This window comes from Panthera leo, chromosome C2 (assembly GCF_018350215.1).
Source record: "Panthera leo isolate Ple1 chromosome C2, P.leo_Ple1_pat1.1, whole genome shotgun sequence".
Lineage (NCBI taxonomy): Eukaryota > Metazoa > Chordata > Mammalia > Carnivora > Felidae > Panthera > Panthera leo.
Window position 1 is genome coordinate 11,922,772 of NC_056687.1, and position 26,759 is coordinate 11,949,530.

The 26,759-nt window shown below is 51.7% G+C and overlaps 1 protein-coding gene across 1 annotated transcript; it reads right to left on the reverse strand.

Annotated features, from left to right (window-relative positions):
• Positions 1 to 507: 507 nt before the first annotated feature.
• On the reverse strand, positions 508 to 25,649 carry IL10RB (interleukin 10 receptor subunit beta). Its single transcript, XM_042955679.1, has 7 exons — positions 25,523 to 25,649; positions 24,007 to 24,130; positions 20,266 to 20,423; positions 17,978 to 18,144; positions 13,458 to 13,605; positions 7,606 to 7,760; positions 508 to 1,224 (listed from the first exon to the last, which is right to left on the reverse strand). The coding sequence occupies exons 1-7, from the start codon at positions 25,569 to 25,571 to the stop codon at positions 910 to 912; spliced, it is 1,116 nt and encodes a 371-aa protein (XP_042811613.1). The 5' UTR covers positions 25,572 to 25,649; the 3' UTR covers positions 508 to 909.
• Positions 25,650 to 26,759: the final 1,110 nt, after the last annotated feature.

Here is a 26,759-nt window from a genome sequence, read left to right on the forward strand (position 1 = left end):
GTGCCTACTATGTGCGGGCATCGGGAGCAGCACTTTAATTAAAAAAAATTTTTTTAAATTGTTTTTGTTTATTTTTGAAGGAGAGACAGGGCATGAGCAGGGGAGGAGCAGAGCGAGAGGGAGACATAGAATTTGAAGCAGGATCCAGGTTCTAAGCTGTCGGCACAGAGCCCGATGCGGGGCTCGAACTCACGAACTGTGAGATCATGACCTGAGCTGAAGTCGGTCCCTCAACCGACTGAGCCACCCAGGCGCCCCCCTTAGGTCTTTTCATCTCCATGTACAGATGAGGAAACTGAGGGGTCACAGGCTAGAAGTTGCCTGAGGTAGAATTTAAAGCTTTCTAGACTGATAGCTCCCAGATGCCATTAGACCCTCACACCCGGCACAGCTCCTGGATGATGGCAGGAAGGGACTAAGGATTACCTGGCGAATGAATGGACACCAAAAATGGCAGATGAAAGCCTCATTCAATATCTGACGATTACCCAAATGTAGTACCATTAATGCATACAAACAGAGAATAAAACTTTAATAGAGCACCAGCACTATAGAAAATGTATACAGTAGAAAAATAAATCCAGGCCAAGTATCTCTGAGAACCCAGAGTTTGCTGACCACATTTGAGTTGAGGCTGTTTTTCGGAGGCAGTCTCTCGGCAGTCTGGTTGGATTTTACAGCACCTAGTCTGGTTGGATTTTACAGCACCTCGGTTTTTATTCCTCATTTAAAATATTTTTGTTTCTTATAATTAAAACTTATTGCTTATATTAGTGCCCTAAGAGGCTGAAAATTATACTCCCAGTGGTCAACAATTTTTTTTCTTAAAGTTATTGAGGTCTTTATAAAGCAGCAAATTCCCAACGTGGAGTTATTTTTGCCAAGCGAGTCTTCAAAAATCTAGCTCTTTCATTGTTTAGATGTTGTCTCGGAATCTTCGAGATCCAGATTTGGGGTTTGCCCAGGTGGTTTCCCGCTCCATTTACCCTCAGACGCAGGCGAGAGAACCAGGGGGGTGCTGTACTCAGCTGGGGGCACTTCCCCTTCGGGGACCAGCCTGGAGGAGCCCTGCCCCGACAGGGTCCCCGGGGTACAGCCGTTGCCAGGATTCTGTGTGCCGCTTTCAGAGACTGGCGTAATGACGCTCAGTTTGTCAAAGACTTCACTGTCATCAGAGGGCGGGAAGGAGAACAGAAGTGTATTGTGATGAGGGCAGCCCAAAAACTGCAGGAAAAAAAAAAAAAGATAGTTAATGATCAAATTTTCCCATTTCTTTTTCCGGGCTTACACAGATTTTATACAGAACTCCTGGCCAGAGAATGCGAGTTTAAAGGATGTGACAATCGCAGAGGGAGAGTTCCTCAAAACGTTAAAAATAGAATTATCATATGATGCAGCAATTTCATTTCTGGATACACGCCCAGAAGAACTGAAAGCAGGGTCTCAAAGAAATATCTGCACACCCACGTTCACAGCGGTATTATTCACGAGAGCCAGGGGGAGAAGCAAGCCGAGTGTCCGTCAACGGTGGAATGGATAAGATGTGGTCTGTTCATACAGTGGAAAATTATTCAGCCGTAAAAAGGAATGGAGTTCCGACACACGCTACGTGGATGAACCTGGAGGGCATTACACTCGGTGGAAGAAGCCAGGCACAAAAGGACAAATGCTGTATGGTTCCACTTACGCGAAATCCCTAGAGTAGTCAAGGTCATGGACAGAGAGCAGGACGGGGGTGCCAGGGGCTGGGGAGGGGGGGGATGGAGAGTTCTTGTTTAATGGGGGCAGAGACTCTGTTTGGGATCATGAAAAAGTTCTGGTGACGGATGGTGGCGATGGCTGCCCACCAATGTGACCCGCACTGTCAGAGCAGAACCTGACCCGGGGCTTGATCTCCCGAACCGTGACATCATGACCTGAGCCCAAACCAGGAGTTGGCTGCTTAACCCACTGAGCCGCCCAGGTGCCCCCGATGGTTCCTCTTTTAAGCTGGGATTTAGAGCAATCACAGCGCTGTGGCACTAACACAGGCCTGAGTGTCATTCCCTCTAGGAAGCAGGATGTTGCAGGCACAGGATGAACGTGTCTTGGAATAACGCAGAGAATCTCCCGTCTGTCTTCAGGCAGGGTTAGGGGCTCTCTTTGGTGTTTGCCAGTACCCGATGCGCCCCTAGTCTGAGCCCTCAGCCCTGTGCCGCCTGGCAGCCACGAGTCACATGCGGTTTCTGGCCACCTGAAATGTGGCTACTCGAATCAACACGTGAGAAATGCCAGATTTCGAAGACGCTGTATGAAAAAAGAATGCAAATATTTCCAAAATTATAAAGACCATTGATGACCGGTTGAAATGATATTTTGTAAATACCGGGTTACAGAAAGTACATTGTCAGTGCTAATTTCGTCTGCCCTTTTTTACTTAAAAACAAATAAACGACAATGTGGCTACTAGCCAATTTCAAATACACGTGGCTTGTGCTATCTTTCTGTCTAGCGCATCGAATGCACGTGGCCTTGTTTATTTCTCTCTCCTAGGGCATGGGGCTAGTTACGAGCAGGAACCCTAGTCTAACCATCCGGGGCTTTCCTGCCCTTTGAAGCATGAAAGATGCCCAGGTGTTTCCTGGAATATCTGCCGACTTCATGTTTGCCGTTTTCCTCCCAGTAGGTCCACCGACGCCCTTGGATCTTCAGGATGAGGTGGAGACAGTCTCAGAGCTCTGCAGTTTCCCTCAACCCTTTGATGGGACCTGGTTTAATGCCGCAGGATTTCCACCTCCCACCTGAGGGAAGGGAGGGGAGGGGCAAGAGGAATTACACCCAGATCTCAGTTTGTGCAAAGGAAGACACTGCGGAGAGGAGTAACTTCCCCAAACTCTCAGATCCAGTGGATTCGTAAGAATGGACCAGGGCCGCTCTTGATTCTCCTGGGAAAGGGGACAGGAAAGAACAGAGGAAGGTGGGCTGAGTCTCAGTAGAGCACATGTCAGGCTGGTGTCCAGGCGGGACACGTACAGAAACGCAACAGATTGGTGTTGGATAAGCCTCTGTGTTGCTCTAACTCCAAGTCCCCGTCCCTGCTGAGTCCCCCGAAACCCAGAATTGTTCTCTGGGCCGCGGTTGGCGAACCTTTACATCACGCATCAGGCTGGAGCATCCCATGATGCAATGATCCCAATCTTTGTAGTTTCCCGGTGCTTCCTTCGTCCCTCTCCCCGCTGGCCCCCTTCTCCAGCTCCCCTGCCCGCATTTCTCAGCCATTCCAGGGGCTGCCTCAGCAGGCAGGTGGGGCAAGTCTTCTAGTCTTGGAGCAGGGGCTCGTTCCAACAGATCTGGCTTTGATGTGCCTTACGGCAGGTGGTCCCAGTTGTCCTTTCCTGTCTGACCAGTCTGTGACGACAAGCCACAAGCAAAAACAGCAGGTGAATAGTTTTGCTTCCTTCTGGGTCTCCAGTTACAAAATGCCTTCTGCCCAGAACAAAGGGCCTGCCCCTCTTTGTTCTTCCTGCTTCTCAGGAGCTCACAGAGGCCTCTTGGCTCTTTCTGGCTGAGGCGGTCTTGATGAACTGATTAATGATCTTGAGAGAAGGTTCTAACTGCCCGGAAACACTTGCCTGTGGTCATGTGTCTCACTTTCCCTCCACTGTGGACGGCGTGCGGCCTGGACCAGCCCTCACGGTGCTTCTTCCGCAGCTTCTGGCAACACTGGGGCTGGCCTGGCTCACAGCAGAGTCCGGAAACTGCCCTATACAGAAGGGCGCGGGTCGCGGGGGACCGCGTCCTTCCCAGGGGCAGTTGCTACCAACTGACCGGGTGGTGTGGGGATGGGGCCTGACACCAGCTATCACGACAATATGGTAACGGGACCAGAAGAGAAAGAGATGGCAAGGCCTTGGTAAGACACATGCACCTCGGAGCTTGGGAAACTCCCCGTGTGGACATTCAGGGACCTGCCATATCAGTGAAGTTTTAGGGGTCCCCTGGAGTAGGACCCGCTGGACATCTTCTCTAAAGTAAAGGACCAATGGCTGTGTCTCACCCCTCCCACCGCTAACAACTAGCACCATTGCTAAGTGGGCCTCTCTGGGTCTGGAGGCAGCACATTCCATACCTGGGAACCCAACTCCAGGGTGTTTGTAGAGGGACACAGGACAGCTGCCAAGGGCAGGAGAGGCCCCCGCAGGACGAACGGGCTGTAGAGCAAGCCGCCCTGGCCACATCTCGTGACCGGCCGACGCAGGGGCACGAAGGCCCGGCATTATCTGTCAGTGACGACGTGTTAACTGGACCCAACGAACACGAGGTGCGCGTGGCCCGGCAGATCCTTGACGGGTCTGTGGTGGGGAGCCACGCCGGGTGGGGTGGACGGCAAATCCTACAAGGAGAATCGCTACGCGGATGACTGCCGTTTGGGGGCCAGGCCCGGCCGCTGCCGCAGAGAGTTATGCCCGATTTGTAAGACGGCTCCTGGACGTTACAGGGACCCAGCGGGGACACGGCCCGTGGCCAGAAGCGAGGTCGGAGGCTGCACGTACCCGGGGCTCGGCCTCCCACGCCACCCGCCCCCGCTGCACCAGCGCCCCCGCCTCGGTCCGCACCACGACCGCGCGGGGGGGCCGGCCGAAGGAGGAGGAAAAGGCCAAACGCGGTTCACAGGGCGGCTGGCGTGGCGCGTGGGCACACACCCAAAACGGCCTGTGGCGGCACTGCGGCCCGAACCAGGGGGCCCTGAACGGCAGTGGAGAGGAGAAAGCCCTCCGTCGGCGGAGTTTCGGGCCGCGCATCTGGTCGTCCTCTCGTGTTGGAAGAAAAGCGGGCTCCCCGTGGACTCGCGGGCGGAGGTCGATGGCTGGTGGTCACGGACCCATTAAGGGGCGAGCGAGCCCGCGGGAGAGGCGTGTGTCTGGACTCGGGAGCGGCTCCAAGTGGCTCCGTGTCGTGTGTGAACTCTGAGACCGCCACGGGACCCCGTGCCAACCGAGCCCACGCTCTGTCAGACCTCCGAGGCGCTGACCCAGGCCCTGGCAGACAAGGACGGCAAATCATCCCTCCCACAAGCGTCCACTACGGTCAAGTGCTTTACCTCCCCTTCTGGTGTCACCACCGCAGAATGTGACCCGATTTGGAGACGGGGTCTTCACGGAGGTATTCAAGTTAAAAAGACCTCCTCAGGGTGGGCCTCTAATCCGTATGCCTGGGGTCCTCGTAAGGAGAGGCAACGCGGGCACGGGCACAGGCATGAAGGACACCACGTGACGATGACGGCAGAGGTCGGGGCGACGCATCTACAAGCCAAGGGATGGTAACGACGGCCAGAAACCACCAGAAGCCAGAGGAGAGCTGGGAACGGACTCCCCGTCACAGCCGCAGAAGGCACCCACCTGCCGGCGCCCCGATGTCAGGCCTCTGGCCCCCACAACCGAGGCACAATGACCTTCCGCTGTTTAAGCCACGCAACCTGTGGGGCTTTGCTACGGACGCCCCGGCAAGTTAACAGGGCCCCCGCCTAGTATTGCATGAGACCGGGGGCCCGCTGACAGCAAAAAAGGCCTGGAGCGGGCACACGTCTAAGGGGCCCACTGGTGATACCACGCGGCACACGACCCAGCCGCGGCCAGCCCGGAGGGGCGGCGGACCGACCGGCGGAAGGTTCGGGTGACGCGCCAGCCGGGAAACGGTGCGCTGCGAGAACGGGGCATCGTCCCGCGGCACCCGGGGTGCACCCGGAAGCAAGGACTCTTACGTGACGCTGCATCTTCGATAGAATACAAGGGTTCAGGAACCAAGGGGGAGAAACCGGAGTGGCCGCGCTTACCATCGCTCTCAGGGACCCACTTAGGGTGCGCGCTCAGTTTTAGGCTAAGTCTGGAGCAGGATCCGCCAACTGTGGGGAAGCCCACGGATTAAGAACGGTTTCAGGGGCGCCTGGGTGGCTCAGACGGTCAAGCATTGAACTCTTGATTTTGGCTCAGCTCACGATCTCACGGTTTGCGAGTTCGAGCCCCACATTGGACTCTGTGCTGACAGCATGGAGTTTCTGCCTGGGATTCTCCCTCTCTCCTTCTCTTTCTCTGTCCCTTCCCTGCTTGTGCGTGTGCGCACGCTCTTTCTCTCTCTCTCTCTCTCTCTCTCTCTCTCTCTCTCTCTCTCTCAAAAATAAATAAATAAATAAACATTAAAAAAACAGAAGAGAGAGAGAATGGTTTAAAAGTTAAACCATTAAATGATTACCTATAAGTGGTTGTATAAATACCTGCATGATATCTTGATTTTTGCCTCCTGGCCTACAAGGCCTGAAGCATCTGCTTATCTGGTCCTTAAAGGAAAAGTTTGCTGACCTCTGGTCCAGAGAGTTCCCAAAGGGGGAGCCTTCTTACTGGGGGACACAGTAGGACAGTCCTGGTAAACTTACATTATGGCTGCCACTTCTTCATGTCAGGAACCCAGCTGGCAAGGAAAGGAGTCACCGGATGTCTCAGGGTGTCCCCTGCACAGTTTTTTTTTTTTTTTTTAACATTTATTTTTGAGAGAGAGAGAGAGAGAGAGAGAGAGCACGAGAGCGCGGGGGAAGGGCAGAGAGACAAGGAGACACAGAATCGGAAGCAGGCTCCAGGCTCTGAGCTGTCAGCACAGAGCCCGATGTGGGACTCAAACTCATGAACCGTGAGATCATGACCTGAGCCGAAGTCGGACACTTAAATGACTCAACCACCCAGGTGCCCCATCCCCTGTGCAGTTCTAACGGCAAGTGAGTCACTGGGTGTCTCAGGGTGGTCTCTGTGCCATTCTGATGGCAAGTGGACAAGTGCAGCCGCCCAGGCTTTTGGTGCCCCGTGACTAGAGACTCAGAACTTCTCAGGGCTGAGGGCCTGGGGCACCAATGAGACAAACAGCAGTCATGGGAGGGGAGTGGGGAGAGGGTCCCACAGGGGGACCAGCAGAGCTGTGAGGCCGTGTCACCTGTGCTCCTGAGACAGGCCCAGAGTGGCTCCATTAACCTTCCTCATGTAACTTTCCCCAGGAAGAGAGTGACTTAAGTCTCGGGGGTGCTGCTCTGGTGGGTTCCTGTATAAGGGGTGGACTGTATTAGACGCTGAGGTGTGTCCCCCCCCGGATCTCCTTCTGGAAGGAGGCCCTCACTGCCCTGGCCACCGGGGGACACTGCTGGCAGGTGTCTCACAGCTGAGTGCCCCCCTAACGACTTGGGGCTTCAGGCAGGGAAGGTCAGAGAAGGAACGACATCCAGGTTGGAGGGACGGTTTGCCTCCTCCCCGTGGGCTGTTCCGTGACCACAGACTGCCCTGCGGTGGTGTCCTTCTCCAGGACAGTCCGCCACATGGGATGAGATGGCCCTGACTTAAAAGGAAGTCCCCTTCCGGGGCACTTGGGTGGCATAGTCGGTTAAGCGTCCAACCCCCGATTTCATGATCTCACAGTTTGTGCGTTCGAGCCCCACATCGGCCTCTGTGCTGACAGCATGCAGCCTGCCAGGGTTCTCTGTCTCCCTCTCTCTGCCCCTCCCCTACGTGCTCTCTTTTTGTCTCAAAAATAAACATAAAAAAAAAAAAAAAGAGGTCCCCTTCCAGTCAGGCCCCCTCGTAGGCCTACCTCTTTCAGGTGCTGAGGCAGACAGTTCCCAGGGGAGAAGGCGTGCTTGGCCTTCTTGTACAGGCACCACAGCAGGGCGGAGCAGCCGAGGAGCAGGAAGGCCACACACACCGAGGCTGCCAGGACGATGGCGACGGTCCAGGACGGGGCAGTCTCTGTGGGAACGCGACAGCGGGCTGCGTTACCTGCTGCTCAAGTACACACGGGTCACGTGACCTCAACACCATCCCACCGTCACCATCCAGTGGAAATCCCGGCAAGCAGGGCCAGCCGCTCATCTCGGAAGGGGTGAGAAGGCACCACAGAAAAGCTGCTCAAGCAAGAATCCAGGCGTTTCCAGCAAGGGTCACCCCCTCCTATCTGTTCCCAGGTTTGGCTTCTGGCAGGACCGCTGACACGCAGGGTAAGAGTAAGCAAGAACCCTGAGCAGTGAGCCTCCCCGTTCTGAGAAACCTCTTCTGCCTTGAAGTGGGAAATGGGACTCCCTGGGGCCCCAGAGCCCCAGTAAAACACACGCACTGCAGTGTTTTGTACTGAGAACAGCAAAAGGTCTTGGCATGACGTCTCCACCCGAGCCTCTGTGCCCAGAGACGCGCCCAAACTCCAACGTTGTCTCCTAGTGGCCTAAGGCCACGCTGCTGGGACGGGACGCCCCAGCACCTGCCTTGGGTTTCTGTCGGGGGAAACTCAAGGCTGCCAATACCCGGCCTTCCTTTCTTAGAGCGCTTACCATAAAAAGTTTATGACTGTGAATCCTTCCTCTGCCCCTCTGAGATGCATACGTATCTCGTGAAACCCAGGGGTGTCTTTCTCAAGGACCCACAGGCCATTCCTCTAAACTGCAGCCATCAGGAAGGCAGGCCCCTGTCCCCCAGCCTCCGAAGGAAGGTAGGAGCTGACCTGTTAATGCCAGTTAGCGATAGACACTGATGGCCTAACTGCATTGACGCTGACCAACCCTCTCACCTGCTTTTTGTAATTTTCCTCTTCCCTGATTCTCTCTTCTCTTCTCCTCACTTCCCTTTAAATTTTTTAAAAATGTGTATTTGAGAGAGAGACAGAGTGTGAGCAGGAGGGGAGGGGCAGAGAGAGAGGGAGACACAGAACCCGAAGCAGGCTCCAGGCTCTGAGCTGTCATCATAGAGCCCGAGGCGGGGCTTAAGCCTGTGAACCGTGAGATCATGACCTGAGCCAAAGTTGGGCTGAGTCACCCAGGCGCCCCCTTGTTCTTCCTTTAAAACGGCCGGGCAGCTCAGGGCGCCTGGGTGGCTCAGTCAGTTGAGCGTCTGACTCTTGATTTCCACTCAGGTCATGATCTCACGGCTTGTGAGTTCGAACCGTGCATTGGGCTCTGCGCGGACATCACGGAGCCTGCTTGGGATTCTCTCTCTCAAAAACAAACAAACAAAAAAGATAACCTGTCCAGGCAGCTCTTTCTCTCCTGCAGTCCTCACTGAATAGGTTTTTACTGCTTCAATTAATGCCCAGCTTTACCTCTGACCTGGGTATCTGTGATCCTGGCTCCCCTCATGCAGCACCAGGAGGCTTCCTCTGTCGCCCGGGGCCACCTACCCTCCCAGTGCCCAACGCCTGGCAACTGGCGCCACCCTCCGATCAAAACCCAAAGCATCTGGTGCTGAGAGAGGAAAGCAAGTGAACCCTGCCCTCTAAGAGCAAGTCATTTTAAAGGGAGTCATTTTATTTGTCGAGAATATGCTCGCACGGGGCAGACCAAGCCTGCTGGAGCCTCATCAGCTGCTACCCTGCCCCTGTCCCCCCGCACTTAGCAGTATGAGGCCCGCAGGCACCGTCCTCAGATATCTGCTCCCGGGTGGCGTCTGCAGGGGACGCAGGGGCTGGGCCCAGCCTGCCTTCCTCCCTCGGCCCCCTGTGTTTTCATTCACAACAGTGGCCTCATCCTCCTCCTGGCCAAGGGGAACTCCTCCCAGAATTCCCTGGTGAATTCTTGCTTCATTTGCTGGACCCAGGGGTGGTGCCTTCCGGCCCCCAGTTTCAGCACTCAAACAGGTCCTTTCTCGGTGAATGCAGGGTCACGTGGCGATCGAGCTGGATGCAATGGTCCCGGGGCTGTACCTCAGTGAACGACAGGAGGCCGACTTGGGATCTGCTATCTCAGCTCTCAGGGAAGCCCCAGGCCCCTACTCGTCCACCTGTCCTTCCATCTAGCATTTTGGCAGTTCTCTGTGTGGCGTGCAGCAGGCTTACTCACTGAGTGCTGACTAAACACTGCTGGCCTCGACCCCAGACCCTGCGCTGTCGATGACACTGTGCCGAGCCCCCCACGTCCCCCTCCGAGGGCAGCGCCTGGGCTCCTTGTGATCCAGCCAGGATGTGCCGGCATCTTATTGGAGGACGTTCCATGGGCACATCTGGTTGGTGGTGACAAAATTCAAAAGATGCACTTGTGACTCACCCCGAGAGAGAAGGGGTAAGGACAGGTCACTGTGTCACACGGGCTGAGAATTACAGGAGGATCTGTGAGTCAAAACCCTCTGCTCTCTGACCTGCTGCGGGTCAGGAAGGACTCCCTTCCTCTGTGTTACCTGCAGGGAAGTCATGCCTGCGCTCACCTGCGGAATTCATCTGTAGGCAGTAAAATTACAGGGAAGATAACCTGCTCCATCCCTGGTCATTCACTGGCTGAGCGACCGACCGTGGGCAAGTTACTTCCTCTCTCTGAACCCTGATTTTCCAGTTTGTAAAAGGCACAGGGCCTAAAGCTCTCAGGGAAAATCTGTTGTGAGGTTTAGGAGAGAAGACTGTGTTTGGGGGCGCCTGGGTGGCTGAGTCGGTGAAGCGTCTGACTTCGGCCCAGGTCATGATCTCGTGGTTCGTGAGTTCAAGCCCCGCATCGGGCTCACTGTTGTCAGTGGCAGAACCTGCTTCGGATCCTCTGTCCCCCTCTCTCTGCCCCACCCACCCCTGCTTGCACTCTCTCTCTCTCAAAGATAAACATTAATTAAAAAAAAAAAAAGAGAGAGATAACTGTGTTTAAACAAACCTAAGATGATGTTTGACAAAAGCAGGTTTTCAGTGGGTGACACTTTTCTTTTATAAAATGTTTGGATTTTGTCAGTTCGTGGGTAATCACTTACAGTCACAAAATATTTGAAATATTTCTCTTGTTGGTCAAATTGTAGGCCTCACACTGTGTCTCGTGACATAAACCTTGAGGAGCACCTGACAGTGTGATTGTAATAATGTCATTATTAGTAACCATAATATCTAACGTATTAAGGCCTCACTTTGTCCCAGGCACTGTTCAAGTCCCCCAAGCCCCGCGTGTGGTGGCAACATACTGCTCTCCCTATTTTGCAGATGAGACGACTGAGGCAGAGGGCAGTCCGGGACTTGTCCCATGGCCCATGTCATGTTAATGGGGGAAGGAGGGGACACCGGGTGATCCCGAAATGTACTCAAGGTTTTGGGAAAGCAGATGACAGGTGTTCAGAGCAAAGGATGATTCTAGACCAGCGATTCTAGTGATTCAAGCAGGATGGGGGCTCCCAAGGTACAGAATTCTAAATCAAGTAAAAATGATTCAAGAGGGGAATAAAATGAGAAAAGACTTAGAGGAGGTCTATAGAAACAACGTGTGGGCTAGCAAATAACTTGTAGCACACAGACAGGAGGCTTTTTATTATTTAAAGCACGGCAGAGAGGCTCAGCCAGCTCAGACCGTGGAAGCAGGGACACAGGCAGGTGGACTTGGGCACTGACCTTGGGCCTACAGATGCGAGGCACTGAATGGGGGGGCTAGAGAAAAAAAACAGAGTGACAGAGAATGCCCTTCAGGGAGACCGCAAGACTTTCATTCTCTGTGTGGCTCTGTAGGCCTGAGAAAACTTCCTACTATAATTGCAGATCTTTGGATGACACCGCAAAGATCATGGACCTGGAAGGTGTGAAAGCGTCCTGGATTCAGGCAGAGCGCGCCTGGGTGGCTCAGTCGGTTGAGCAGCTGACTCTTGATTTTGGCTCAGGTCATGATCTTGTGGCTCGTGAGTTCGAGCCCCGGATTGGGCTCCATGCTCACAGCTTGGAGCCTGTTTCAGATCCTGTCTCCCTCTTTCTGCCCCTCCCCCACTTGTGCACACGCGTGCATGCTCTCTCTCTCTCTCTCAAAAATAAGTGTTAAGAAAAAAAAAAAGAATCCTGGATTCAGGCAATTTGTGCATTTAGAAAACAAAGGGAACAACAACAATAATAAGATTCAAGACACTACAGGCCAGCAAGCTTGATGCTGATCTCCAGAAAACAATAACAAACATTCCAGAATGGAAAATTAAGGGTTAGTTATCAACACTTAAAAAGGATAAGGATGGGGGCACCTGGGTGGCTCAGTCGGTTAAGCATCGGACTTCAGTTCAGGTCATGATCTCACGGCTCGTGAGTTCGAGCGCTGCATCAGGCTCTGTGCTGATGGCTCAGAGCCTGGAGCCTGCTTCAGATTCTGTGTCTCCCTCTCTCTCTCTCTCTCTCTCTCTCTGCCCCTTTCCTACTCACACTCTGTCCCTTTCTCTCAGAAATAAATAAGCGCTGAAAAAAAATTAACAACAGCAACAAAAAAGGATAAGGATGATAACTGAAAACAACATTAGGGCACTAAGAAGCAATTAGTTCAAAATGGCTGCCTTTCCTTTTTTGGGCACGGTAACCTGTTGGTAAATTACGGCATATGATGGGCTGGTTTTTCCCAGGCTGTGTTCCTCAGAATGCTAGTCCTCAAGAAAAGGTGGTGAGAGGTCAAATACGCTAAAAGTCCTAATATACAGGGTGGCTTTTCTGACCGCGCAATCCAGCGCCCCATCGCTTCTAAGCACCCTCAAGATTACAGGGCTCTTGTTTTGAGAAACATTCATAAATAGTCCTGGAACACAGTTGGTGAGGAGCAGAGATGATGAATCAATGAGACTGTTGTTGCATTGCAGTTTTGTCCGCTGCACCGTGACACGGAAGATGAAAAGTTTTGTTCTCTCTGGAGGGAACTCTTTCTGACTCTCCTTGGTATTTCTGTAGCCCCCAGATCAGCGCCTTGCTGCCAGGAGGGCCTCGGTAAATGAAAACGGCCAGGAGTGGACCTGCCTGTATTCATCCTTCCGTGGTCTGAGCTGGCTGAGCCTCTCAACGACGTCTTTAAATAATAAAAAGGCCTGCCGTTTGGGGGCAGACACGCAGCCGCAAGTTTGCATGACCCCGTATGCAATGTGCCTGTATGTAAATGATCACAGCGTCCGGGCCAATGGTACTCTCCCCTCTCCCTCTTTTCCTCCTTCCCTCTCTCTTTCCTTTTAAGAAACAGGGAGGATGGAGGCACTGTGAGGGACGGTGTTGCGATCCTGGTAGCCAAGACAAGTAGCCTTGCTGGAGACAGTGATAAAGGTCTCCAAACTCTCCCTCATGCATCTGGAGACATGCAGCCTGGGAAGGGAAGGCTCCTGGGGGTGGGGCTTGACCCTGCTGGGTGGTCTTGTGGGGGGGGGTGGTGATGAGACTCGCACCAGGAGGCCTGAGGGCACAGGATGGACACGATGTGGGTGGGTGCCAGGGGGCAGAGCCCAGCTCAATGAACGGATAACGTGTCCATCCGTCCCTTTGGTCTCAGAGTGTATGAGTTGCCTCGGAAGGTGGTGTGGTCTCCTTCCGGCGGGAAGCAGATCGGTGAGAGCTGACCTGGGCTGCAGTTTGAGCTGGACGTGTTCCTGTCTAAGGAACTTTCCAACGCTAACACTCGGTGGGTGTCTATAGGCTCAGAGGAGGTGGAGGAGGCTCTGAGGCTCAGAGGAGGCTCAGAGGAGGCAGAACCACAGACGGTGATTTTCAAGACTCACCGGCATTGGTTGTTGGCTCACAGACAGGCTCGCTCCATTCCCCGGTTTTGTTCCGATCAGGAAGAAACCCTTGAACTTGAACACAGTAAGTTGTCCATGGCTCAAGATCTCTGAGGACCTCAAAGTCATACTGACAAGTAATCGGCCACTAGGAATGAAGACAAAAATGAAAACATGCCTCCGCAGTGAAAGGACACCAGCTCTTTTTCCTCCCCTATTTGCCAGTTATGATCTTTACTTTGGGCTCGAAGCAGGCAGGTGAAGGAAGCGGGTGCTCCTCCCAGTTCACGTCAGGGGGCCCCGAGAGCATTTTAAGGCACGGGGCAAGGATTGACTGTGGTCCCGATGGAACCGCTTCATTTCCTGAGTCCTCTAGTTTAGATGCCATCTAAACAATCCTACTCCTTTTTTAAAAAGAATTAAGTTGTAGGGGTTGAATATGTGCAACCAACACATTCATATGCTGAACGGCTAACTTTCAGTACCTTGGAAAGTGACTTAGTGGGAGCCTGGGTCTTTCCGGAGGTGATTAAGTTAAAATGAGCTCATTAGGATGGGCCCTAATCCGGTGTGACCAGCGTCCTTACAAGAGGAAATGTGGACACAGACATGCACATGCCACAGAAGGACGGAGGCAGAGATTGGGCTGTCACTTCTACAAGCTAAGGAGCCAAAGAGAGCCAGCAAGCTGGAAGCTAGGAGACAGGCATGGAACAGAGGCTCCCTCATGTTCCTCCGAAGGACTGGCCACCACTGCTGACACCTTGATGTCACACGTCTGGCCTCCAGAACCTTGAGCTGACGCCTTCCTGTTCAATCTGCGGTACTCTGCTACAGCAGCCCCAGAACTGCTGCCACCGGTCATTTACGGTGAGACCCCGTGTGGTTCTCCTTCTAAGTCAAGGGCAGGTTGCCGACCCTTAGCTGCCCAGCCTTCTCCTTCGAATCGCTTCTCTGCTTGAGCCCCTGGGATGCTCTCGTCCAGCGGCGGCCTGCCTCCCCTGCAGGGCACACGTCACAGCCTGCCTCTGGAGGGACATCCCTGACTCAGCTTAGTTTGAATAGAAGGTATCATAATTGATATATTCCTGAATTTGGGAAACCAAGACAGTTTCCGGCAAAAGAAAGGAAACAAGAAGAGTATCTACCAGCCACATCTCCATCACGGTTATCATTTCTGGATAGAAGGCTCCTAGTTAAAACGCGTTACAGGCATAGGAACTTCCACAGAAAGTGAGCACAGACTCTTCTTTTGCTTTAGTAATTGGTTTTCTTTTTTTTTTTTTTAATTTTTTTTTTAATGTTTATTTATTTTTGAGACAGAGAGAGACAGAGCATGAATGGGGGAGGGGCAGAGAGAGAGGGAGACACAGAATCGGAAGCAGGCTCCAGGCTCTGAGCCATCAGCCCAGAGCCTGACGCAGGGCTCGAACTCACGGACCGTGAGATCGTGACCTGAGCCGAAGTCAGACGCTCAACCGACTGAGCCACCCAGGCGCCCCTGGTTATTTGTCTTTTAGGGTTGGGCTTGTTGAAAACTTGTCTCTATTCCTTTATTGTACGAGAAAGTTAAGCTCACTGAGGACAAGAACTGGATTATACCATCGACTAATGAAAAGCATGGTGTAACTTCCAATAATGAAATTTATTTTTTTTAATGTTTTTATTTATTTTTGAGACAGAGAGAGACAGAGCATGAGCAGGGGAGGGGCAGAGACAGAGGGAGACACAGAATCGGAAGCAGGCTCCAGGCTCCGAGCTGTCTGCACAGAGCCCGACTCGGGGCTCGAACTCACAGACCGTGACATCGTGACCTGAGCCGAAGTCGGACGCTCAACCGATTGAGCCACCCAGGAGCCCCGTAACTTCCAATAATTAAAAATAAGAAAACCCTGGCTTTCATTTCTAGAACTCCAATACCCCTAAGACCTTACGGTGCTCTTTTTTTCAAAGACTAAACTCAGGGCTGACTCACAGTGGCAGGCAGGGAAGGACAGATAGGGAGGGCTCTGTTCAAGTCCCCTCTGACTGCTTTTTTCCGGTTGTCTTTCACACCTGGGCAACTTCTCACTTCATCTGCCCACTCTCTCCCAGCAGGAAGAGACAGAATTTCCCGAAGCCTTTTATGCGATTTGCTTAGGGATCTAACGTGGCAGCCTTTTAAACCTGCATATTCGAGAAGGGAACCACACTGTCCTATTCCTTGCAGGCTGCTGTAACAGAACAGGTGGCTTATAAGCAAGAAACACTTATTTCTCGCGGTACTTGAGGCTGAAGAGTCCCAGATCGAGGCACGGGCAGATCTGGTGTCCGGGGAGGGCTGCTTCCTGATTCACAGCCAGCCATCTGCATGCTGGGTCCTCACATGGCAGAGGGGGAGAAGGGGCTCTCTGAGGTCTCTTTTATAAGGGCACGAATCCCAAGCCTCCTAAAGGCCCCGCCTCCTAATACCTTCACTTTGGGGGTAGGTTTCAACACAGCACGTATAAGCCAGTAACGGTGACAGGGTAGACACCAGCGAGGGAGGAGCGGGGGAGCAGGCAGCCTCCCCAACACTCGGCATGTCACAAAAACAACAACAACAACAACAACAACAACAACAGGCAGAAGTGACAGGACAGACGTGCAGCCAGACGCCTATCCTGTGGGCACATCCTGGATGAGAAGCTAAAGATAAACGAGGCGTTGCATTTCATGCCTGGTGCAGGAGGCACTCAGGCACGACAGCGGTGGAAACTGATCCTTAATAAAGGTTCGCTAACTCCTGTCTTATCTTTGCATCCCGGAGCTTAACAGAGACGCCTGCACTTGATAAGTGGCTATAAAACTCATTATTCTGGGGGAGTTTGGGTGGTTCAGTCGGTTAAGCGCCCAACCCTTGGTTTCGGCTCAGGACACGATCTCCCAGTTGGTAGGATCAAGCCCTACATTGGGCTCTGTGCTGACAGCATGGGGCCTGCTTGGGGTTCTCTCTCTCTCTCTCTCTCTCTCTCTCTCTCTCTCTCTCTTTCTCTTTCTCCCTTGCTTGCGCATGGGTTTTTTTTTTTTCCTCTCTCTCAAAATAAATAAATAACCTTAAAAAAAAAAACCCTTATTATTCTGTATTGCTTTCTAGGCATACATTTCCTGGGATCTTGACTATAAGCAAAAATCATCTATTCTGTGAAGAAGGCTGATATCCTACGCCATTTAATGGAGCACTTTTTGAGGGAAAAATTAACTTGAGATTCTGGGGGGCCGAGCAGTATGTACCTATAAATTTAATTACACAATTCCTAAAACAATACACATAGGTGACTCTTTCCTCCCAGACGCTTGAGAATTAAGTGATAAAAGCACCATTTAATATAGAAGGGATAACATATACATAATCTAACTTATATGACATATACATATGTCAGTTTAGGACCACGAATGGCATTCGGCTTGGAAGCAGTAAGTATAAGAACAAAACCTGACCAAGGATGAATGAAAATAGCCTAAATGCATCTACAGAAGGGGAAGGGAACCCCATGTATTGACCATATCATTGTTCAGGTAATGGGACAAGTTTATTTTTTTTCATTATGCCATTAAACTCCCCCAAATCCTGTGAAGGAGGTTATTAGTCCCACTGTATTAACGACGTGGGTTTTCATGCCCATTCTGCAGACAGGAAGGAGCTGAGGTACAAAATGTGACCGGAGTCACAATGGCAGGAGCAACATCCAGCCAGGTCAAACTCGTAGCTCCTTTTTTTTCGTTTTTTACATGTTTAATTTTGAGACAGAGAGAGAGAGAGAGAGAGGGCACAAGCAGGGGAGGGGCAGAGAGAGAGAGAGAGAGAAGGAGACAGAGAATCCGAATCAGGCTCCAGGCTCTGAGCTGTCATCGCAGAGCCTGACGCGGGGCTCGAACCCACAAACCGTGAGATCACGACCCGAGCCGAAGTCGGACGCTTAACTGACTGAGCCGCCCAGGCACCCCCTCCTAGCTCCTGTTTTTAAAGGAACCATCCCCTGGAGAGGAGGAGAGTGATGGGGAAAAGTGGGGTCAGATGGGTAACATGTGACACTCTTCATCTAGCATCCAGGGGCGGGGCTGCCGTGACCACGGCCTTGACTGTTCTGTGGTGTACATGGGGCACAGGGGTTCATACCGTGGAACAGCAGTTATGTAGCACGTCACCTGATTCAGCTGACTCCAACTTCTGTCAGGTGACTGCTGAGTCAGTTCTATCTTTTCCTACAACTTCCCTTCAGGGAGAGGAAGGTTTGCTCTCATTGAGCTAGTACCCTGGAAGTCATTTCCCTTGGGGCCCGGGAAGCAGGAGCCAGATACTAGGCACCCTTCAGACTGGGAAGCTTCTGGCGCTCAGAGGAACTGGCCTTAAACCCTTTGGACCATAAGGTGCTACCACCTTGCAAGACCCTGACCTGGATGGCCTCCTAGCTCCCTTTCTCCATAATCACGGCCTCAGACTAATACTGGGCAAAGAGGGGGAGGCTGCACATGAAATGCATACGATTTGCCGAGCTTACCTTTTCGTCAGAGCCATTTTTCCAATATTGCACATTATAAGCCCACGAGTTATAAATATTCCTCATGGTCCATGTTTCAGGTTCATTCTCTATTTTGGGGGCTAAGAAACGCATATGTAAGGAATTAGCAAGTGCTTCCACTTGCATCCCAGGTGGTCCGATCATGGCTAAGGAAGAGAACAAAGCAGAAAGGCTGTCAAAAATCACATTTAAAAACGCCAACATTTCTTTTTCATAACGGTGCAGACCAATGGTCTACGGAAGGACTCTGCTCTTTGATGTCAGATTGCTATGACATTGACTGATGTGGCCAAGGAGGGTAGTTGGAGTTTGTTTGTTCCACAGTCAAATGTGTCATAAAGTATGTGTCTATTTATGGTCTGATTTCCCTCATTAGAGTGTATACTCCACGAGGGCAGGGATTTTGTCTTGTTAACTGCTACAGCTTCTGCACTAAGAATGTGCCTGACACACAGTAGGTGCCCAGTAACAACTGTACCGTGAATAATAAATATCTCTCGGTGACTGTGCTATTTGAGTCATATCCTGTATTCTTCTCTGGCTGTTGTTACTTCTTTTGAGGCTGTTAGGGGGCCTGCTTCCAGCATTCTACTCTTGTTTTTAATCTGCCGGTAGCTGAAAACCAGAGAAGAACATTTATCATTTTTTTTCAAAGCAAAATGTGTAAATAGATTCGACGTGACATCTTGCAGCACTTTCCTGTCATACCAACTTCAAGAGGCAAACACCCAGAGAAGGGCGGTTGTTGCTAAGAGTGTGAAGAGAGCAGCCTGGTTCTCAATCCTTGCTGGGCCACTCCTTACTTGCATGACCTTTGGGCAAGCTGCTCAGCTATTGTGTATCAGTTTCTAAAGGGAATTTCCACAGATGGGTCCCCAAACGGAAACTGGAACCAGTCAGGACCCGGTCAGTCCCTTAGCAATTACAGGAGCAGGAGACTGGACTATGTTTTGAAAACTTGACTACTGTTAAGCTGCTTGTTATTTTTTTTTTAAATGAGATGGAAGAGAAGGGAAGGGAAGGGAAGGGAAGGGAAGGGAAGGGAAGGGAAGGGAAGGGAAGAAGGGAAGGGAAGGGAAGAAGGGAAGGGAAGGGAAGAAGGGAAGGGAAGGGAGAATGAGCAGGGAGAGGCAGAGAAAAGAGGGAGATGGGGAATCCCAAGCAGGCTCCATGCTGCCAGCACAAGCCCAATTCGGGGCTCAATCTCACAGACCAAGAGATCATGACCTGAGCTGAAATCAAGAGGTGGACACTTAACCGACTGAGCCACCCGGGCGCCCCAAGCTGCTTGTATTCCTCAATGTTTCTTTTTCTTAACTTTCATAAAGATAACCTTTAGAAAAGATAATACAACTTTGATGACTTCTGACTCCGGAAATAAGAGTTCTGTTGTCCAAGGCTGGGACAGAACTGGGAAAGAGTGGAAGGGTGTCCTAGCTGCATTCCCCACCGGGGCTGGGGGGGGGGGGGGAGTGAAGGGGGCGAGGCAGGGGGCAAAGTTGTGGGAGCCCCGGGGGTCCAGAGCAGGGAGCAGAACAAAGGCCCCACCCCGCACAGACACAAGCCTTCCAATGCTTCTCTCCAGGACTCCTCGGAAGACTGCACTTGAGTCTTGTTAGTGAGGGTACCCGGCCCCTCCTGTCCTCTTCCTCTCTCCATTGCTATGAAGTGGTTTAACTAGTTTTCAATTCCTGATGTTCTAATTATGTTCATCTTGTGACCTCTGGTGAGTCCCCACGACCCCCCAGATCTAACCTGGGAATATTCTTTTTGATGCTTACCAGCCTGCCTGACTCAATGTACCTGACATGCACCGAATCCGTTGCTCTGTCCTTCATTCTGCACAAGCTGGCTGTCTGCATCCGGTCAGCCTGTCTCCACACCTGCCTTGAATAACCTTTATTCTTCTGCCTGCCATGTCACATTTCCTTACGTCCTAACTTCTGATTTCCTCCCAGAAAATGCACTACATTAATCCTTCCAGTTCTTTTCATTAACAACACTGGCCTCAACTCCTTCTTTACCCACAAGCCTTGACATTCTTAGATTTATATTTCATTATCGTGTTGACTTTGTGACTGTGCCTTCCTGTCTCTCTCATAAACTTCTTTACGACCATAGCCCTTCTTATATTCCCTAAGCTCCTTGTGCAAGGCCACCCACTTTGCGGGAGCTCAAAGAATTCTTGCTGATGGGCTACCCCATGGGGAAAAAAACCCAAGGCATGATGATGGCATTGTAATGAAATGGAAAACAAAGCGACTTACTGTCATCCACAGGACAGAAGGTGATGTTCACCCAGTCTGAGTGCTCATCTGCAAATTCAGCCCTGACTCTCAAGGTGTGATCACCATACTTGGAAAGACTTGAGAAATCACATTCCATCAAGACAGTACTTGTGCACATATCTTGGAATTTCTTATAACTGTAAAATCAGAAAAATAAAATCATGAAAGTTCTCACTCTGGTCTGAGTCTGACTGTTACTTTATTAATCCCCACTACCAAAGGATAACGGAGACTAACATGAGAAAAATACACCAAATTCGAAATCATCAGTTTTGATGAGTAGCATGCCTCGTCTATAAGAGCATTTCCCAAACTGTGCTCCATGGGACTTGGGTGATCCTTGAGATATCATAAGTTGTTTCAAAAATAATCTGTCCAAAGTCAAACGACGCGGGGCAGAAACTAGGTTAAACATAAAGAGGCATCTGTCTTCATAACAGAACTTCTCAGTGACCTTTGTATCTTAGTGAGCACGAACCTCTCCAAAACAGGGTTGAGTATTCAATACATTTGAGGAAGAAAGCTTCCCTCCTTGATTATGTGGGACACGGTTTGTGAATACTGATATACCCAGAGTAGCCAAAGTAAGTATGTTACAATAATTTCAAACAATGTCCTATAAATGACTCTTGCTGCAATTCCTCTGGAAAAACCATAAAACAGTTCATTTTTATACAGATGTCTTTTTTTTATTAATTTTTTTAAATGTTTGTTTATTTTTGAGCGAGAGAGAAAGAGCGTGAGGGGGGAAAGAGCAGAGAGAGAGAGAGGGAGACACAGAATCCGAAGCAGGCTCCAGCCCCGAGCTGTCAGCACAGAGCCCGACGCGGGGCTCGGACTCACGAACCGCAAGATCATGACCTGAGCTGAAGTCAGACAGTTAACCAACTGAGTCACCCAGGCGCCCTACTCCTATTTTATAGATGAGGCACAGGCATGGAGGACCTAAGACACCCTCCCAACGGAACTCAGATCTGTTGGACTTCACAGCCCACAGTCTTAGGAGCCACACCACACCTCGCCACATTCTTGGCGACGGGGCCCAGAACAATCTCCTGCTAAAAGTAGGCAGAGATCATTGGGATCATACTATTCTACAATCTGCTCTTTTCACTTAATATAGCACAAATCTTTGGTCAATTGACTCTTCACAGTCGCCTGACATCCCACCATTTGGAAGCTCCAGGGGTCACTGCATTAAGGGGGCTTTCTCATATGTTGCCACTTCCTTCACTTAAACTAATGCATCGAGATGCCTGGGTGGCTCAGTCAGTTAAGCATCTGACACTTGATTTCAGCTCAGGTCAGGATCTCGCGATCTGTGAGTTAGAGCCCCACTTAGCGCTCTGCGCTGACAGCGTGGAGCCTCCTTGGGATTCTCCTTCTCTCCCTCTCTCTCTGCCCTTCCTTCCTTCCTTCAATCTCTCCTTCTCTGTCTCAAAATAAATACATAAACTTTAAGAAAATATTAAAAAAAAAATAAACGAATGCATCAACTGGCTGGAACACAGGGTATTTCGAAAGCTGTTCTGCAACAATTTCTCCTTCACGAGTCATTTTTATTGCACTTAAAAAACATTTTTCTCGGGGCGCCTGGGTGGCTCAGTCGGTTAAGCGGCCGACTTCGGCTCAGGTCACGATCTCGCGGTCCGTGAGTTCGAGCCCCGCGTCGGGCTCTGTGCTGACAGCTCAGAGCCTGGGGCCTGTTTCCGATTCTGTGTCTCCCTCTCTCTCTCTCTGACCCTCCCCCGTTCATGCTCTGTCTCTCTCTGTCTCAAAAATAAATAAACGTTTAAAAAAAAATATGTTTCTCCCCGTGAAACAGGTAATATGACCCATTCCCCATATTTACATCTAGTTTTCAAAGACGATTCCATATTCGAATCACCCATACATCCTCTGAAAGTTCCCCTCCTCTGGTCACCCCTACCCAGCGCACATATATGAGAGAGTCTGTGCTATCTAACCCCTCAGGCTAAGTTCGAACAAACCTTTCACAAGCCATGGAACAGTCATCAGATTTTTCAGGGTCAAATTTCTTCCCCAAGGGCGCCCCCAGCACATGTTGTGTTTTCCTCAGCACATCCCGTGCTCGGTCTACACTTCCATGCTAAGAACACCTGGAGCCCAGGGACTGACCTTTGTTTACTGGGAAGCCACTGGGAATTCGCACCTAAAAGAGGAACATGGAAACCAAACGCCTCTACCACAAGGGCACAGAACAGAACGCCAAATAATAAACTATGGGGGAGAGAGACAGAGGGAGAGGGAGGGTGATTTTTCCACAGTGAAATCTCTACCGCTGTCACCACCACAGAAACAGACATGAAATTATCAAACCACTGTCAGTGGGAGAAAATACACAGCAGGGAAAAAGGAGACACAGGACGACCCTTCCTAAATCCTTGAGAAAATGGACAAAGCTGGACTACGGACTGGAGGTCAGAGGGAAGTACCCGCATTAAAGCTGTCAACCTTGACAGCTGCCCTGATGTAAAAGATTACCCTTGCTCTTAGGAAGTTCACCGTGGAACATTAAGGGCAAAAGGGCATGATGTACGATAGAGAGAGAGGGAGAAACCTTAAAGGAAGGCAAGCCTTAAAAAACGGTGAACTGGATGTAGGCTATTCGGGAGTCCTTTGTACTGAACTTGAAATCTTAAAATGTTCTGTGAGCTGGGAATTACTTGGGATTCACAAGTTACAAGACAAGTAAAGACTGCCTTGTCCAGCTTCCTACTTCTTCTCTGACTTAGCAGTCCTGGGATAGGTTTGCAAAACAGAGCCGGACGAGAAGCGTGGGATGAATGGGGTCTGGGACCTGGGTTTCCTCCTGCTTCGCCGAAGGCGCTGTCTCCGTATGTTTCTGAGTCACACTGGAGGCAGGTGTGCCGGCTCATCACCCTTTGGCCTCCCGAGGTTATTTGCACTTGGCATAAAGGTGCGTCACCTGCAGTCCAGACTGTGGTGCGTGACGGCAGGCTGCTGAGGGAGGGCTGGCAGAGGGGAAAATCGGCGGGCAGGGCAGGTGCTGGGAAGTCAGAGCCCCACTGAGATAATAGTCTTGGTGACACTCACCCTTCCTTCATAAGCCTCTGTGCTGTTTTCAGAGGCCAGAGCTTTTAACAGTCAGTAGGTGGCTGACTTTCAATTTGGGGACACAGCCACAGAGTAACTGAGCACCCACTGTGCAAATGATCGGCACCCCATAGCACGGGAGTGTTCGGTTATAATCTGCTGGAGGGGGTGGGTGGTCGGATGGCCAGGGCTTTCCTGTTCCGCATACCTCAGTTTTCCTGGATGGCTTCCTCCTCCAAATGGCTGACTTCTAGCAATGCTACTCTAGTAAGTGGAGACGGTATCGGTGACATTTTTCTCTTAAAAAGCGTCAAATGTGACAAACCTGATACATTCGCATTGCAACTGCTACCACTGTGGCCAGTGACATCCATAGCCGTGTGATATAAGGTCATCATCTACCGGTGGCCCCGCGATTGTCAAGCTATGGACCAACACGACAAGAAAAAGTAAAAAGGGCTTTCCCTGTCTTTTCTCAGAGAACAGAACTTTCACGAGAATCTCCCGGACAGAATGAAGGCCAGCCGGGAGGCTCCCTGTGGGATATCACGGTCATGCAGGTGACAGCAGTCAGACCCTCTCCTGTCGTCCAGCCCAGTGACCAGCTCAGGGCCTTCCTGCCCAAGGGTGCCCCAGACTCACCTTTGGTACTGAGCTGTGAAAGTCAGATTCCCTTTGGGAAAAGCAGGCACCTCCCACTGTAGAACGTTCTTGAAATTCACTGACTTCATTCTGACGTTTTCGGGAGGTGGCACCATTCCTAAGGCTGGAAAAATAAAAGGAAAAGCTTTGCAACCTGGTTCCTCAAAAGAGTTGCACAAGTAAATGACCACGTCCAACATGCAGGTCTCCCTTATGGCTCCATGCCTTCAAATGGGCACACAGGCGAGGGGAAAAGACCCACATCAGCCGTGCCGAGGAGTCTGGATTTTATCTGGGAGGTTGGGAGTGGGGTGGGGCAGAGAGTGACCACGAAGAAGGGACAGATGGGGGTGACCTGGATTTGGGTGGTAGGAAAACGGTGTAAGGGGGGGGTGGGTACACGGGTTTTTTTAGATGTATTTCCAGAGGTATAGACTTGAGACGTTCTGATCCGTTTGGTGTGGAGACATTAATATTCATTCCTGGCTTAAGCACCTGATGCCCTGACTGGGGCTGGGGACAAGGACATCGAGAGTCCCATTTTTAGCTGCATTAGGTTTGAGATGCTGGAGAGCTATGCGAGCAGGGACATTCAGGACAGCTGGAGGAAGGGGCCTGGTGCACAGAGGAGAGAGCTGGATTAGAGACAGAAAGCATTTTTACAGGTGCTTGGGTGGCTCAGTCGGTGGAGAGACCACTCTTGATTTCGGCTCAGGTCATGATCCCTGGGTCGTGAGATCGGGCTCCTGGCTGAGCGTGGAGCCTGCTTACAATTCTCTCCCTCTCTCTCGCTCTGTCCCTCTCCCCCCCCCCCCAAAGAAAGAAACCATTTTTAAACTTTTTAATAGAAAATATCAAACATACACAAAAGCAGAGGGAAGGGTATGATAAACCACCACGGGCCCACCACCCAGCTGGTGCCAACAGAGATACATGTTTGCATCATAGGCCGGATAGCTGGTATCCAATGCCAGGCTTCTGCTGGTATCCCCTACAGGGATAGTGCGGGGGAAGGGGGTAGAGGGCCTGGTTAAGAACTTGACCCCGACAGGGATCTGGCAGAGGGGCAGGATCCCAGGTAGAAACAGCCTGAGAGGCAGGAGGAAAACCGGGACACTGTGGTATCCTGGAAGTCCGGGGATGAGTTCATCAGAAAGGAAGGGGGGTGGAGGGCGGGGGGGGGGGGGTCCATGGTTATCTCAACCCGGGCAAGAAATCTAGGGGCGGGCACAAAAGGTTTCAGTGGATTTTGAACTCATAAGCCCCGCAGCTGTGAAGGTGAGGGGCAGAGCTCAGGTGCTGGGGTGATGAGGACTGAATGGGAGGCCCGGACCGGGCACTCGGTCACTTCCAGGGCGCCCATGGGGTCCGCTCAGGGTTGGCCCTGGGGCCATCGCTGCCGGCGTCGCGGCCCGGCCTCCGGGTCCCCAGCGCACGTCGGGCCGCGCGGCGGCCGGGAGCCCCGCAGGGCGCGGCGCAGGGACCGGCCCGCGCCCCCTCCCCGCGGACCCCTCACCTGACACCAGGAGGCAGCCGCCCAGCCAGTTCCGCAGGCCCCGCGCCATGGCCGCGCCGGGAGCCGGGAGGGCGCTCGGGGGGCCGCGGCAGCCGCCGGGCCAGCGCCCCGGTGCCCGCCCCCGAAGCGCCCGTAGCTCCTCCTCCGCCCCCGCCGCGGCCGCTTCCGGGGACTGGTGGGGCGGGGCGAGCCGAGGCCCCGCCCCCGGCCCGGGCCCCGCCCCTGCCCGCCCTGCGTCCTGCGCACCCCTGCGCCCCGGGGAGAGAGAGATGTTGGTGGGGCCTGGCGACGGGAGACGCGGAGGGAAGGGGACTTGCTACCCCCAACTCGTGGGTGGAAAACACCGGTGGTAAACCGTTTGCAAAACTGTACGTAAGGTACCCGGATTGGGGGAGACACCCCGCCAGCATTAAAGGCGTGCTCTTCCAAGTTAGATAAATAGCTTACAATGCCCACCCAGAGGTTCTATCTGGGGTCATGGGTGGTGGTGGGTTTTCTTGACACCATTCCGTATCCCCCCAAGTTTTCTCCAGTGCAAACTGCCTCCAGGGTTTCTCTACAACCCCCTTTCCCTGAAAGTAAGCTGATTTTAAGGCGCTCTATTAGCAAAGACGGTTTGAAAGAGTCTACGTCACCCCCTCCCACCTAGGGGTAAACGACAGAGACCCAAGTTATTTATTGGGCAAAAACTGGTTTCTCTCACGAGATTGCTGAGAAACGTTTAATTTCCTCTTTCAAGGCTTGGGCAGTGGTGAGGTTGGAAAGTTCAGAGCAGGGTATAAAGTACGTGGTGATGTAAGGCGCTGCTTGACGTCTGACCCTAGAATGCCCCACCACGAGCACAGCAAGGGACGAGGAATGTTCCCTTGGTCCCTACAGGCCACCGCACACAGAGGGACTTCCGTGCAACCCTAGAGATGCGGGCAGAGCCACAAATCATCTGTGTATTTACCCCCTCTAATGAGAAATGACTCCGAAGGCATTACCCAGTTTTATTAAAAAGTATTTATTATCCTTCACCAACTTATGACAATTATACAAAACTGAAGCACACACACCTACATAAACACAGCCTTAAAAAGTTTATCCCAAAAGATCACTCTGGAAATCTTTCAAAATATGATAGTTGCTTTAAGAGGACAGAGAAATGGACACTTTCCATCATAAAGTTCCTTTCCTAGGTGATTTCATTAGGTTATTAAATAACCCCTTCCCCTCTCACATCCCTCTCCTTTGA

Coding starts and splice junctions, on each gene's coding strand:
- IL10RB (XM_042955679.1), bottom strand. CDS start 25,571: ATGGCGCGGGGCCTGCGGAACTGGCTGGGCGGCTGCCTCCTGGTGTCA. Junction 20,424..24,006: donor TTCACAGCTCAGTACCAAAG/GTGAGTCTGGGG, acceptor CTGATTTTACAG/TTATAAGAAATTCCAAGATA. Junction 18,145..20,265: donor CTTCTGTCCTGTGGATGACA/GTAAGTCGCTTT, acceptor TCTCTTCCTTAG/CCATGATCGGACCACCTGGG.